This window comes from Acomys minous, assembly GCF_964271855.1.
Source record: "Acomys minous genome assembly, chromosome: 13".
Classification (NCBI taxonomy): Eukaryota; Metazoa; Chordata; class Mammalia; order Rodentia; family Muridae; genus Acomys; species Acomys minous.
The window spans coordinates 97,468,005-97,482,858 of NC_140495.1; the positions used below are offsets into that span (position 1 = coordinate 97,468,005).

Here is a 14,854-nt window from a genome sequence, read left to right on the forward strand (position 1 = left end):
GTTAAAGTCTTCCTGGAATAAGAGGCAGTACAATTAATATTAGATTTCATAGCTTTTTTAAAGTCTTCCTGAGGCCCACATAAAAATTCCTTCTGGGCTGGGGAGATGGCTCAGTCAGTAAAAGGCTTCCTGTGGAAGCGTGTAGACATGACTTTGGATCCCCAGCATTCATGCAGAAAGCTGTCTGTGACAGTGGGCCTACTGTGGCAGCTCTTTGGAGGCAGAGATAGGCAGATCCTGGAGATATGCTGGCCAGCCAGCCCTGCCTAAGGGTAAATCTGTGCTGAGTGAGAGAACCAAACTCAAAAAATAAGGTGGAGGTCAACTGAGGAAGACACCTGATATCTATCATCTTCTTACCTCGACGTGCATTCTCAGATGTGCACATACACAAAGCTTTATCTAAAAAAATAAACAGGATTAAAAAAAAACATCACATGTGTGGGTGCATGTGCATACATGCAGGTTGCACAATGTACATATGTAGGCCAGAGAACAATTAGCAGGAATTGGCTCTCTTTCTACCATGTAGGCTCTGGGTGTTGAATTTAGGTCAGCATGCTTGGGGACAATCACCTTTACCTACTGAGCCATCTTGTTGACCCAACACACAGCTCTTTCACAGATGACCTTTACTTGGAATAGTTCGGTCCAGTGCAGTCTTCTCATCCTTGTAAGCGAAAGCTCTGTATGCCTAAAGAGTATATCAGCCAGCTTTGCATTGCTGTAGCAGAGTGAAAAGTAAAGAGGAGTTACTTTACCTCTCAGCTCTTGACACTCACAGTCCAGGATTGGGCCATGGCAGATGGCCTTATACTTGACTCTGGTGATTGTAGTGAGTATTGTTACCTGGTAGGCAGAATTTAGGTAGGCCCATAGCATCCCAGGTAGAAATAGAGCTGAGAGAAGTGAGACCCAACCCATTTCAAGGGAATACACCAATGTCTTAGGGTTTCATTGCTGTGAAGAGATGACATGGCCAAGGCAGCAACTCATACAGAGGAAAGCATTTCATTTGGGCTTATAGTTTCAGAGGTTCAGTCTACTATTGTCATGGTAGGAATCATGGCGCCTGCAGGCAGCCATGGTGCTGGGGAAGGAGCTGAAAGTTCTACAACCTTTTTTTTTTTTTACTTTACATCCCAATCCTAGGCCCCTCCTTCCTCTCCTCCTGGTCCCACCCTCCCCTTATCCCTGTATCCCCCCTCCCCTACTCCTCAAAAAAAAAAAAAAAGGGAGCCCCTCTATCCTAGCACATCAAGTCACATCAGGACTGAGCACATCCTCTATCACGGTAGTCTGGCAAGGCGGCTCCACTAGGAGGAAGTGATCGAAAGCATGCAAGAAAGTCCTTGTCAGAGACAGCCCTTACTCCCCTTACTAGGGGGCCCACATAGAGACCAAGCTGCCTATTGGGTACATAGGTCTAGGGGGCCTAGGTGCAGTCTATACATGGTCCTTGGTTGGTGTTTTAGTCTCCACACATGCCTCTCCGGGTCCTACTTAGTTGGCTCTGTTGGTTTTTTTGTGGAGCTCCTGTTCCCTCTGGATCCTTCTATTCTTCCTCTCACTCTTCGACAAGGCTCTCTGCCCTCTGCCCAGTGTTTGGGTTGTGAGTCTCAGCATCTGTTTCAATCTGTTGCTGAATGGAGCCTCTCAGAGGACAGCGATGTTAGGCTCCTGTCTGGAAGTATAGCAGAGTATCTTTAATAGTATCAGGGGTTGGCTCTCATGCATGGTGTAGCCAGGCATTACTTGGACATTCCCTCAATCTCTGCTCTTTCTTTATCCCTGCATATCTTGTAGGCAGGGTAAATTTTGGGTCAAAGTTTTTGTGGGTGGATTGGTGTTCTCCTCTCTCTACTAGGGGTCTTGTCTGGCTAGAAGGTGGCCTTTTCACTCTCCATGTCTGCTGCTTGTAGGGGTCTCAGCTAGAGTTACCTGCCCCCCACTTCCTCCCAGGAGCTACCCTGTTGTAGATAGGTCTCCTCCATCCTGTCTTAGAGATGACTCAGGCCATAGTTTCTCTCTTTTTTTTTCTACAAGCCAATGAGGGTGGGGATCTGATGTGGGGAAAAGAGAGGCAGGAGGACAGAGTTCTACATCTTGATCCGCAGGCAGCAGAAGGGGACTATGTGAGCATAGGAACCCTCAAAGCCCACCCTCCACATTGACATACTTTCTGCACCAAAGCCACAACCATTCCAACAAGGCCACATCTAATAGTGGCACTCCCCATGAGTCAAGCATCCAAACACAGGAGTTTGTGGGGGCCATACCTATTTAAAGCACCACACTTAATGACTTAGGAACTTCCTACAAAGGGCCTCACCTACTACAGGTCCAAAGCTCCTCTCAAGGCTGTCACCATGGTGACCATGCTTTTGCATAGGTCTCTCTGGCAGACATATAAACAAACCATAGGAGAACTTGCTGGAAGACTTTTGGGAAGCCAGATGCTCAGTGTCTGGCAAGGGTTGGCTCTTGGGGCCCAGCTTTGCACTAATACAGACAGTAGACTTTTAAGAAACTCATCCCCAAAGCCCCCCACACCTTGTTCCCTTACTGTTAAGAACTGGGCATCTTTGAACTACTGTAATAAAGGTTATGAAGTCATAACTGCAAGTAAGATTTGCGGTTCCTAGTATTACTGCCGTTTCAATGTTGATTCTCTTAAGACATCTTAGACTCATTTCCTGGTCAGGATCTACTTTCTATCAGTATTTTTTTGTTTGTTTGTTTGTGGGAGTCCAGTGCATAGCATTTTATTTCTACTTTTTCTCACCACACCTGTAGTCCCTGAAGTAGTATTATTTCCCCTGCCTGCTGAGATCTCTACCCAAAGAAAGGAGGGAGTGGAGAGAGAGAGAGAGAGAGAGAGAGAGAGAGAGAGAGAGAGAGAGAGAGAGAGAGAGAGAGCGAGCGCCTGTTTCAAAGCCAGGAGAGAATGAAAGCATCTTTAAAAGGGGGGCTTGTAATGGTTTGCAGAGAGGTTAGGCTTATCTTCAAGCCCCAATGACTGGTTCCATGGAAAGCAAGATAGATATGTCCCTTGCTATGACAGCTTGCGTAGCACCCGGTGTTGAAGGCTCTAAACCCTTGCTCGATCGAGTCTTGTTTTGTTCAACACTTGGAGGCAGTTGAATGTTACATAAGCAAACTGAAGGCCAGCAGATTTCAATGGGCCCAGAATGTCTAAGAAAATGCCTGGTTTGAATTTGACAAGACCATCATCCATTAAAAAAAAAAAAAAAGGAATAATGATAAGGTAGGAAGAAAAAGCCCTGAAAATAGATTCTTGCCAAGTACCCAAGTGCCCTCATCTAAAACCATCCTTGAAAAGCTAGTTTAATGCGGGGAGTGCTGCTTGAAGAGTTTGCAGACCGCCTGTGCTAATGGCTGCGTTTGGTAGTTTCTTATTTGTTCGGCAGAACCAGCTGTTCAAGGTCTTGCCTGAGGCCAGACTTTCCTCGCCTCAGACTAGCTCCAGTACCTGAGAAGGTGTGTCCAGTAAGAAGGTCTGTTGCCTAGGTGTATACTTTCCAAAGCTCTGGAACTCTGAGAAAGTGAGTGGGGAGTCCAGACACTCCACTGTCACGTATAAGCTTGGGAGACTGTTGTAGGATGCTGTCTTCTTGGCATGCACGGCACGGCCATTGCCCTCTTGAACTATTAGCAACTGTGATTAATAGCCAGAGACCTGCATAAGATGGGGCATGTCATTAGCTTTCCAGCAGGGAGGGGTGGGGGGCTTTTTACCCTTTTCTGAAGATACATAGGCAGTTAATTGTTCCTGAAGGTAGGGTTTACAAGGTCCCACCCTTGCCCGAAGTTAATGGTTGCTTAGGAGTAGGGGCTCTTGAGGCCCTGCTCCTCCGTAAGGATTTATCATTGGAAAGATTTGGTAGTGGGGAGGGGTTCATTAGCCTCTCTCATCAAGTTTCTATAGACAGTTTAATGGTTGCTCCAGGAAGGGACTCAAAAATGCCCCCAGAATTTATAGTTAGCTAATGAGTATTAGCCAAGGGAAGGGTTCATGAAGCCCCTATCTTAGATAGAGCTACTGTTTCTGAGATGAAGCACCATGTCTAAAAACAACAAGGGGAGGAAAGGGTTCATTTTCCTCACAGTTCCACATAACGGTTCATCCTCAAAAGCAGTGAGGGCAGGAACCTGGAGACAGGTGCTGCTGATACAGGGGCCATGGAGGGGTGTGGCTACTGGTGTGCTCGATGTAGTTCCCTCAGCCTGATTTCTTATTGCACATGGGACCTCTAGCTCAGGGGTGGCACCATCCACAATGGCGACCCCCATCAATTACTGATTAAGGAAACACCCTACGGGTTTGCCTACAGCCAGATCATATGGAGGCATTTTTGTCAGTTCAGGCTTCCTCATCTCTGATGACTCTAGCTTTTGCCGAGTTGACATAAAACTAGCCAGCAAGTCCTCCCCCAACCCCCATGGATTTATAGATAGTTAATTGGGAACTATTTCTAACTCATTGGTATAGCTGTCTACAAGTTATCTGTGTTCCTGTAAATAATTCCAATTAAAGCCATTGGTTGGTTCACCAAGCTCTACCTGGCTAGAATAGCTTGTTCTTAGTGCCCTATGTGGGGTATCCTTTGCTACAAGGGAGGTAGGAGATGAGGTAGCCTATCCAAGGTGGACATTGCTGGGTTTAACACGGATAGCCCTGACTTCATCAAGTAAGAGGGCAAAGGGCATGAACCAAAGTGTGGTCAGGAGATGGAGATGAATGTGCATGAATTCACCAAAGCCCACAAAGCCTCCAGTGTCAGCTGTTGATGCTTCTTTTGTAAGGTGTTTCATTTGCAACCCCAGCCTACAGTCGTAATGTTTACAGCAAGGGAGAAGGTGCTCAGTGCATCATCTGAAGATGTAGCCACCGACAACATCCAGTCTCATCCATACCTCACTTTGTAGCTGGGAACTCCACACTGTCTTGTGGCTGGACAGTTGGGTTCACTTGGTTTCTGGGTAAATACTTTTTTTTGAAATGGTGATCCTCTTCCTGGCCCACTAGGACTGCTCTTGAAATAGACAAATCATTTGCTTTTTGCTAAACCAAATAAAGAAGGGGGCTTCTGAAATGAAACACCAAGATTACTTGAAAAGGATTGTTGACACAGTTTAATTTCAGAAAATAGCATGGTAGAGACTCCATATCAGTCTTTCAGCTAGGAGGATATATATATATATATATATACATATATATATGCAAATAAAAATCTAAAACAGTGTGTGATTTTTGTTCTTTTTTTCCCTAGGTGACAGTTTTTTTAAAAATAGAAAATAAAAAGCATTTAAGGGAGTTTAGTTTCTACTAACAGGGAGATTACTTAAAGTATGTATTTTAAATTTCTATCTAGATGACAGAAATCAGCATTATTTTTCTATTCTTAAAATTATAATAGTCTTTTTAAAGTAAAAATAATTTACCAGCTTTTGTAAAATGCCTGAGAGGCCATTCCGGCTGTGAGGGGGCTCATAACAGTCTGTCACAGCTCTGAGACCTGGCCAGTGTCTCAGAAAGGCTGGAGTTCACAGAGTCACCGTGCTGTGTGTCCATGTAGCCATTGCATTAGTAAGGGTTCTTTAGGGGACCAGAACTTGTAGAATAAGATATATATATATATATATATATATATATATATATATATATATATATATATGATATATATATATAATATATATATATATGATATATATATATAATATATATATATATTAGTAAAGGGGATTTATTAGAATGATTTACAGGCTGTGGTCCAGCTAATCCAACAATGGCTGTCTACAAGTAGAAGGCCTAAGAATCCAGCAGTTGGTCAGTCCATGAGGCTGGACGTCTCAACTGGTCTTCAGTACACATTGGGATCCTGAAGAAGTGGGCTCTAATGCCGGTGAAGGAATGGGCTTGCCAGCAAGAGCAAGCAGGCAAAGAGAACAAGTGTCTTTCTTCCGTACCCCTTATATAGGCTGCCAGCAGAAGGTGGGGTCCAGACTAAAGGTGTCAAAAGATCTGGGTTAGAAGTGGATCTTTCCACTTCACGTGAGTTGATTAAGAGGATATATTCCTCAGAGGTGTATGCAGCCACTTGGATTTGAGTTAATTCCGGATGTAATTCAAGTTGACAACCAAGAATAGTCTTCACAACCATGCATTTTTTACAAAAAGCTTTATTTTATTTCTATTTATGTGTCTGTGTCTGTGTGTATATGCCATGTTCTTGATAGTATCCACGGAGAAGAGAAGAGGGCATTGGATTCCCCGGAGCAGGAGTTATAGCCATTTTGAGGCGTGCAGTGGGGGTACTAAGGACTGAGCAGGGGTCCTGTGAATGAACAGGAAGTGCTTTCGACCCTCTGATCCACTTCTCGTAACCACGATTCCTAGCTTTTGGAAATGTTTTTGTGATCATTTAAACAGTGTAAAAAAAAAAAGTGACATCTACTTTTGAAAATATTATGAATAACATCTGAAGACAAAAATCATGTGGTTGAGTGTGATTTTACTAATGTTCAGATTTTCTTCCACGGCTGCAGTCCGACTTGGCCTACTGAGTTTAAAACTCTTCAATATTCCGGTGGGATATGAAGTACGTATGCCACCTTCTTGTCCCCTCTGTGACCAGCCATTCTTTGTATTTCCTTCCTGTCTTTTTTCCACTCTCTCTGGCATCTGCCTATTTATCAAACCTTTGAAAGTGTTAATGGTCTTACCTTAAATTTGAAAGTAAGCATATACATGTTAAGTAACTTACACAACTGAGTGGCTGGTAAGTCAGGTCCGTTATAAGTCAAAGCATATGCTCCCATGTGCTCCTCAACATCTGGTTTTCCTTCCTCTTCTCCTTGGGATCTTAGTACACATTACTTGCCAGGCTTCTTTTTCTTTTGCTTTTGCTCACTTGAGATAGGGTCTCACTCTATAGTCTATGCTAACTCAGAGCTCACTTTGTAGTCCAGGCTGACCTTGAACTCAAGGTGATCTTCAGCCTTAGTCTTGGTTTTGGATGGTAGATATCCCAAGGCTTAGCTGCTACAGGTTTGTCTTTAATTTTTAAAAAGGTGTGTGTGTGTGTGTCTGTGTGTGTGTGTGTGTGTGTGTGTGTGTGTGTGTGTGTGTGTCTGTGTGTCTGTGTGTGTCTGTGTGTGTGTGTGTGGTGTATACACACATATGTATATGTGTAACAATGTCTGTGTGGAGGTCAAGACAACTTGAAGGAGGTCAGTTTTCTTCCTCTACCACTTGAGTCCCAAGGCTCAAAACCCTCAGGTCAGGTTTGGCAGCAAGAGCCCTTACCTGCTGAGCCATCCCATCTCACTGGCCCCAGGCTTACTTTTAATAGATGATGACATCATTGGTCCCCTAAGTGATGGCATCCCTCAGGGCCTCTATTCTTGCAGGTTCTCTGCACGCTGTGACTGATGTCACCCCATGGGTGTTCCTTGGGGATTTCTGGGTGTTCTCACACATTTTCTGCCCCCCCCTCCCACTCTGACTGGTGTTTGGTGTTTCTATCACCTCCTCTCTTGTTCCCAATTATAAAACCCCAGCTTTGATCTATTTCTTTTTTTTCTTTCTTTCTTTTAAAGACTTATTTATTATGTATATACTATGCATCAGATCACATTATAGATGGTTGTCAGCCACCATGTGGTTGCTGGGAATTGAACTCAGGACCTCTGGAAGAGCAGTCAGTACTCTTAACCGCTGAGCCATCTCTCCAGCCCTCTGATCTATTTCTAAGATGCCAGTTTACATGGTCATCATTGCTTTTCCCATCACCCCACGGGCAGCCTGGACTCTTTCTTCCTGCTCCTCCCAGCAGTAAAAACATTGCAGTCATATCCCAGCTGAGTTTTGTCGAATCTCAGCTCTTCCCCTTTTCATTAAATCACTTACTGTCCCTCTCCAGGCTGCTGTCTACGTCTTTGCCATCTCTGAAGCCAGTTAGCTTCCTCTACACTGATTACCACCTCTGTGACCCGTCCAGCACTGGTCGTCTCATTTTGGGGATGTTAAAATCATTTAGCTATCCTTTATTCCAGCTCTCCTCACTGTCAAACTACATATGCTTGGCAGCTTCTCCCTGCACATTCTAATACCTTTTAAAAATTATGTTTATTTGTTTACATATACATTTATATATATATATATATATATATATATATATATATATAAAATAAACTACATACAGCAGGAAGAACCACAAAATAATCAGGAATTATATAAATGTTACATTCATAGTGTTTTGGCTATTTGTCTTTGGCAACCTTGAAGAAAACATATTTCTTATCTTGGTGAGTCTAAAATTCTGAATGTAAATCAATATCTATCATATCTCATCTCTATCAACTTAAAACATCCACCTAGACCTAAAAAACGCCTTAACCCCTAAACAACTAAGCTTAATTGTAAAACTAAACTATCTGGTCTTCAACCCCATCAGAGACTTGAGAAGGAATAAAACTTAATTACCTAAGTAAGCCGGAAGTGCAAGTTAGCAGCTTCCAAAATGAAAAAAATGACAGAAACAGTTTGCTGCCTGAACAGTCACCCAGAACTCTCTATAATATTGGAGCATCATCTTCAGACTTCTGGCCCAATATATCTGACAGACACTCAAGTGCGGCAAACAAACCATTGGGCAAAATGTCCTCGTTTCTGCCACAGACAGAATTCTGCCTAAAAAAATGGGCAAGCTTGGATGCAGGCAGAGTCGACAGCCAAACTCCCCGAAGACAGGGTAAGCAACTCCTCAATAGTTCCTGCCTCACAAATATGTCTGTCAAATGCCTTTCTTACGTATTCACCGGCCTCTCGTCAGAATAAATCCCAGTCTCTTCCAGGTGAACAGGTCCCGATGCTTACAGGGTTTGTGGGTGACTTCTGCCTGTGCCTTGCCACCCATGCTGGCCTTCGTGCCTTGCTTTGTGTCTAGTGATCCATCCGGTCCTGCACTGAGTTCCTTGAACCTGGCCTTCCCTAGCTAAAACTTGCATAGAACTTTCTGTCTTTAGCATCTCCCAGTCTCTTCCAGGTCATGTTGCTTCATCCTTCTATGACGCTTTCCCCCAGACCTGGGCTTACTGTCTTTTCAGTGTGCCTGCCAAATGTCTCCGCCCACCTTTATCCTGCAGTCCTATCGACCATACTGGGCTTGAGTACTTGCTGGTGGTTTGTGCTGCCCACCTGTCATCTCCGCACTGTCGAGGTCACTAGATTGTGAGCTCCCAGGAAGCAGGGGTAAAGAAGTACACAGGCTGTGGCCTTGGAAAGGCCAACCAAAGAGTTAGGCTGACGTAGTTAGAAATCCAGGCTTTCTCGTAAAGCTGCAGAGATGGCCCAGTTGCTGAATCGCATGAGTCAGAGCAGCTAAGTCCAGGAAGTCTCATCAGCTTTTAGGGATTGGGGTGGGGGTGGGGAGGTCAAAGGAGGTAAATTTCAGAGCTCACCATTGCTGCTAGAGAGAGACACCAGTGCTATTGGGGGAGGATACACATTATTTTTAATATCACTGTTACTGTGGTAGTTTGAAGGAGAACGGTCCCTGTCTTAGCTAGGGTTTCTATTGCTGCAGTGAAACACCAGGGCCGAAGAGCAAGCAAGGGCTTATTCAGCTTACTCTTCCACATTGCTGCCCATCACCAAAGGAAGTCAGGGCAGGAATTCAAGCAGGCCAGGAACCTGGAGGCAGGAGTTTTGCAGAGGCCATGGCGGGGGGTGCTGCTTACTAGCTCACCCTCCATGGCTTACCCAGCCTGCTCTCGTGTAGAACCCAGGACCACCAGCCCAGGGATGGCGCCACCCATAATGGGCTGGGCCCTCCCCCACTGGTCACTAATTGAGAAAATGCCTTCCAGCTGGATCTCATGGAGGCATTTCCTCAACTGAGGCCCCTTCCTCTCCGATGGCTCTAGATCCTGTCAAGTTGACATGCAAAACCAGCCAATACAGCCCCCTTAGGCTTATATATTTGAGTGTTTGAGCACCCTTCAGTGGAACTGTTTGGGAAGGATTGGGAGCGCTGACCTTATTGGAGGAGGTGTGTCATCGGGAGATGTACTTTGATGTGTCAAAAGTCCAAGCCAGGCCCAATGTGTCTGTCTGTCTGGTGTTCTCTCTTTCCCTCTCTCTCTCTCTCTCTCTCTCTCTCTCTCTCTCTCTTTCTCTCTCTCTGCAATTTGTGGATCAGAAGCTTTCAGCCTCTGCTCCACTGCCATGTCTGCCCATCACCACATCCTCTGCCATAATGGTCATGGGCTAACCCTCTGAAACCATACACAAGCTCCCCGTTAAATGCTTCCATTTATAAGTTGCCTTGGTCATGGTGTGTCTTTATGGCAATAGAACAGTAAGATAGTCACCTAGTATTTGACAGAGACAACTCTTTACTTTACTTTGGCTCATGATTTTATTGGCATTTTCCACTCACCGTGTCTCAGCCCCATGTGCTTGGGCAGAACACCGCGGCAATGGGACCATCACAGCAGTGCAAGCTAGAACTAGAGGCAAATCTGCCTTTCTTGGTAGACGGAAAGCCCAGAAGATGCAACAGGAAGGGGCCAGGAATAGTACACTCCCGAGACTCCCAGTGACATATCTCTGCTGGCTAAATTTAAATTCAATCTCCTGAATTGTCCATATCTTCTAGAATTGCACCACCAGCTAGACGTCCAGAGTTCAACACAAGGGTCCACGAGGAGCATCCAGTCTGTAACAGAGTGAGCAATGGAGTCATTCCAAGCTCCTCCCAGGGCAAGAGTCAGGAAGGCGCACATTCCTGGAAGGAGGCAGCTAGATTGGGAGTAGTCCTTTGTCAAAACACCCAAGGGAGCTAATTCTTGTCTCTCACTCCATTTCTACTGTGTACGTTCGTTAAAGAGAAGACCTTAACACTTTCCCGGTTATCCCCTACTCCAGAGTCCCTGTGGCAGCCTCCTGCCTCGTGCTGCAGAGAAGGAAAACCTCCAGGCCAGTACTGCATGTGAGTGTCATGCAGTACAGCTGTGCTCACACGGGTGGCATGGGACAGCCTCACTCTGTAGCAAACAGATCACTGAAAGATGTCGGGGAAGAGCTCTGGATCTACATTGGGGGCAGATTAGGACTAGGGCAGGGGTGCTGTAGCTCGGCCAAGCGACACAGCGTGGTCCTGTTTCAGTTTGAATTAAGTATTGAATTGGCACTATGGTCTCTCCTAATGAGAACTACTTGAAAACAGATATTTTTCCTAAACTTAATAAGGAACTATATAATTTCAATGATTTGAGGCCTATTAAGTTACAAGCTGTGTTTATGTTGTTGGAACAGTTCCACTTCAGTAGGTGAACAGAAATGCCCACTGTTGCCTTAAAAATGTGTAAGTGTCAGCCATATATTTGAAAATCTTTTGGAATTCACCTTTTGCGTAAAAGGCTATCTTTTTAGCTTGGGTAGGTCTCTCTGTCTCTCTCTGTCTGTGTCTGTCTGTCTGTCTGTCTGTCTGTCTGTCTGTCTCTCTCCTTTTCATTTTCTCACTGCAGAGAGCTGGGAGATTAAAGCCCATCCTTATATTTTAAATGAGGTGATGGAGGTTCTAAAACATGCCTTACTCACTCTTGGACACCAGTAAGTGTGACAAAGCACTTGGAAGGCTGAGACAGGAGCATTGTGTGAGGCCAGCCTGGTCTGCACAGCAAGACTCCATGTCTCAGAACAACAGCAGCAACAAAGCAAAGAGATAATTTAAAGTAGTTTTGCTATTCTGATCCTTGCACCGAAATGTGAAACAAATGGTGCTCAAACTAAGTGAGTTTTCTTTTGTTGCAGTCTTTTAAACACCAGTTTCTCAACACCCAAGTCCTTTTTTTTTTTTTTTTTTTTTTTTTTTTTTTTGTGGAAGAATTGTATCTTTACTGAGAGTTTCCTTGTGCTGCTGCCTCTAGTTCTTCGAAAGGCCCTGAAAGGTTCTAGTCACATCTTAATACCTTGTGAGGTCCGGAGATGATTCTCATTTTACAGACAAGGGGACTAAAGCCTAGATAGTTCATGTAACTTGGCCTAAGGCCAGACACTTAGCTAACAGCAAGCAGTGCTCTTTTTCTTGAAAACTATTGAGTTTGGGAGAAATTCTGCCAATATTTGAGTAGCCATAGACCTTTCTGAAAGCAGCTACTGAGTCTGGAGAGCCAGAAAATATGAAGACCCTGCGAAGGGTCTTCCTGCTTGGATCTGGAGGCTTGGAAGAGCAAAAAGAGTGTCTTAATTGTCCTCATTCATTCCTTTCCCCCAGCCTTCACCTTCCCTGTCCCACCACTTACAAGATGACATTCATACAGTTTTCCCTGTTAGAAGTTTCTGGTGACTCTGCAGCCCCTTCCCCAGGTTAGTCTAATGTTTTGGAGAAATGACTTGTACAACACTTGACATAGACTGCTCTCCCCCATCACCCTGGAAGAGGCTGGATCTCTCTTGGCGTTGATAAACACTGCAGAGACAAATCCAACATCCACCCCACATCCCAAATAATTTGACTATATTTAATGGTCCTTTGGAATTATTGAATTGCCCATGGATCCTCATCTTAGCATCTCATTCATTGGGTGTAGAGAGACCATTTCATTTGAGAGGAATTTGTCATAGGCTTGTTAGAGCTTAGGCTATAGGAATTCAGTTGTGGGTCCTAGATCTTCCATTTCTCTGTGTGTCTGTGTATTGTCAAGGGGTTAGTTGCTGTCTGGGCGTATATGTGTTATCCAATGCAGCTCAGCACTCGGAAGGGTTTTTTATATAAATGGTGATGGTGTCATGGACACTCCAGGGTTGGGGTCTGTACCAATGCTCTGTAAGTCAATGGCAATAGTTATGTTGGTGGCAGTGGAGAGAGATCAGGCACATTTGGGTCTGGAGTACATGAAATGAGTGTACCTTAGTGTTCAGACTAGCTTAAAGTTATTTCTCCCTACAGAAAGAACATCTTTCTGTTGTAGAAAATTTGGGAAATCCATATGGACCCCAAATGCAGCAAGAACAGTGTATCACAGATAATTAAGATTTCAGTTCTGCTCATCCCAACCTGTTTGTGTCTCTGAGCACTCATACAAATTTTCTTTCTAGAAACGAGTATAAGTATTATTATATTAAATGTATAATTACCTCTATGGTGCATTCTATAATGTCGTTAAAAACTTGTATTTGGCTTAGAGAGATGGCTCGGCAGTTGGAGCACTTGTTGCTTTTTCAGAGCATCTGAGCTTGCTTCCTAACCCACATGGTGATTCATAAGCATCTGTAACTCCAGTTCTGGGTATCCAACACCTCTTCTGGCCTTTGTCTGGGTACCCAGCATGCACATGGTGCATATACATACATGTAGACAAAGCTCATAAAAATTCATGAAATACAGGAATCTTTACAAAGCACATCTTATCAACTTTTTGATAGTCTATGCCTCTGTGTAAGTGTGCACACTTGAGTGCAGGTGCCTATGAAGCCTAGAAGGGGTGAACCCTCTCTGAACCTGGAGTCACCAACAGTTGTGAGCTGCCAGTGTGCTAAGAAGCGAGCTCACATCCTCTGTATGAATAGTACTCACATTTAACTATTGAACCATCTCTCTGGCCCCTGTGATATAATTTTTAAAGCCTAAAAAAATTCTTATATTTTTGTTTACTTATAGTTTTGGAAGTGGTACTCCCCACCTCCATCCCAGCCCCTTTTCTATGATCCTAGACCACTGACTGACTGAGAGAGAAAAAAAAATGCCTCTTAAATACAGTCATGGAGTTGTCACCCTCCCTGCATGGAAGTCGGGAGAATGTGGTGCCTGTAGTTGCCCCTTGCCCTGAGCTGAGCTTAGCCCAGAAGGTGTGCTGTGGAAATGACCACCTCAGGCAGCTCATCTGCCCTTTTTGTCTTGTAGGAGACCGAACATGTGGTGCCCAGCCAATCAGAGTGTCAGAGTCGAGCGGGAACCCCGGCTCGTGAGAGTCCACAGAACAACATCTTCAAGTGCCAGGACACGGTGCGACTTCAACCGAGGTGAGTGTGCCCTTCCTCAGAAGCTACACTGCGCCTGGTTTGCTTCCTAGATGTGTTAACCTGTTCACTTGCCACCTGCCTGTGGATCAAGGATCCTGACTTCACTAACATTTTCCTCAAGGTTAGAGAAGCTAAGGGCCTTGAAGGAGAGCCCTTGTGTTAAAGAGAAACGCGCAGGGCCTTCCTCAGCTTCTGTTTGAAGATCCTAAGCCTTATGGCTTGGAGAGGGCAGGGTGTGGTGGTTTCAATAGGAATGGCTCATAGACTCACAGGTTTGAATGGTTGGCTCACAGGGAGTGGCACTATTAGGAGGTGTGGCTTTGTTGGAGGAGGTATGTCAGGGGGGTAGGGGGTGGGGTCGGGGGGGACCGGGGGAAGCAGGCTCGGGATTTGAAGTCTTGTATGCTCAAGTTATACCCAGTGTGATACCCTGTCTTCTTGATGCCTGTGGATCCAGATGTAGCACTCCTTGAGCACCATGTCTGCCTGCATGCTACCGTGTTTCCCACCATAATGATCATGAACTAAACCTCTGAAATTGTAAAACAGCCCCCAAAAAACATTTTCCTTTATAGGAATTGCTGTGGCCATGGTGTCTCTTCACAGCAATACCTATGACAGTCTGCTTGTGGAGAAGAATTTGTTCATCTTTTTTTTTTTTTTTAAATGGCAGAGAAAATTTAGGGCTTATTTGTGATGGTTGTATTTGAATTCACACCATGCCAGTTGCTTTTGCCTGAGATATCATTTGGCCTTTATAATGCTCTGAAAGCTGTCACTTGTAAGATCCATCATAAAGAG

General features: G+C 44.6%; 1 protein-coding gene across 5 annotated transcripts in view; it reads left to right on the plus strand.

The window, feature by feature from the left end:
* Positions 1–14,854, plus strand: part of FAM13C (family with sequence similarity 13 member C) — a 112,508-nt gene that overhangs the window by 26,571 nt on the left and 71,083 nt on the right. For all 5 annotated transcript variants that reach the window (XM_084753975.1, XM_084753978.1, XM_084753974.1 and 2 more), the window contains one exon: positions 13,935–14,053. In XM_084753975.1, coding sequence (XP_084610101.1) covers positions 13,935–14,053 — 119 coding nt within the window. The remainder of the gene's footprint in view (positions 1–13,934; positions 14,054–14,854) is intronic.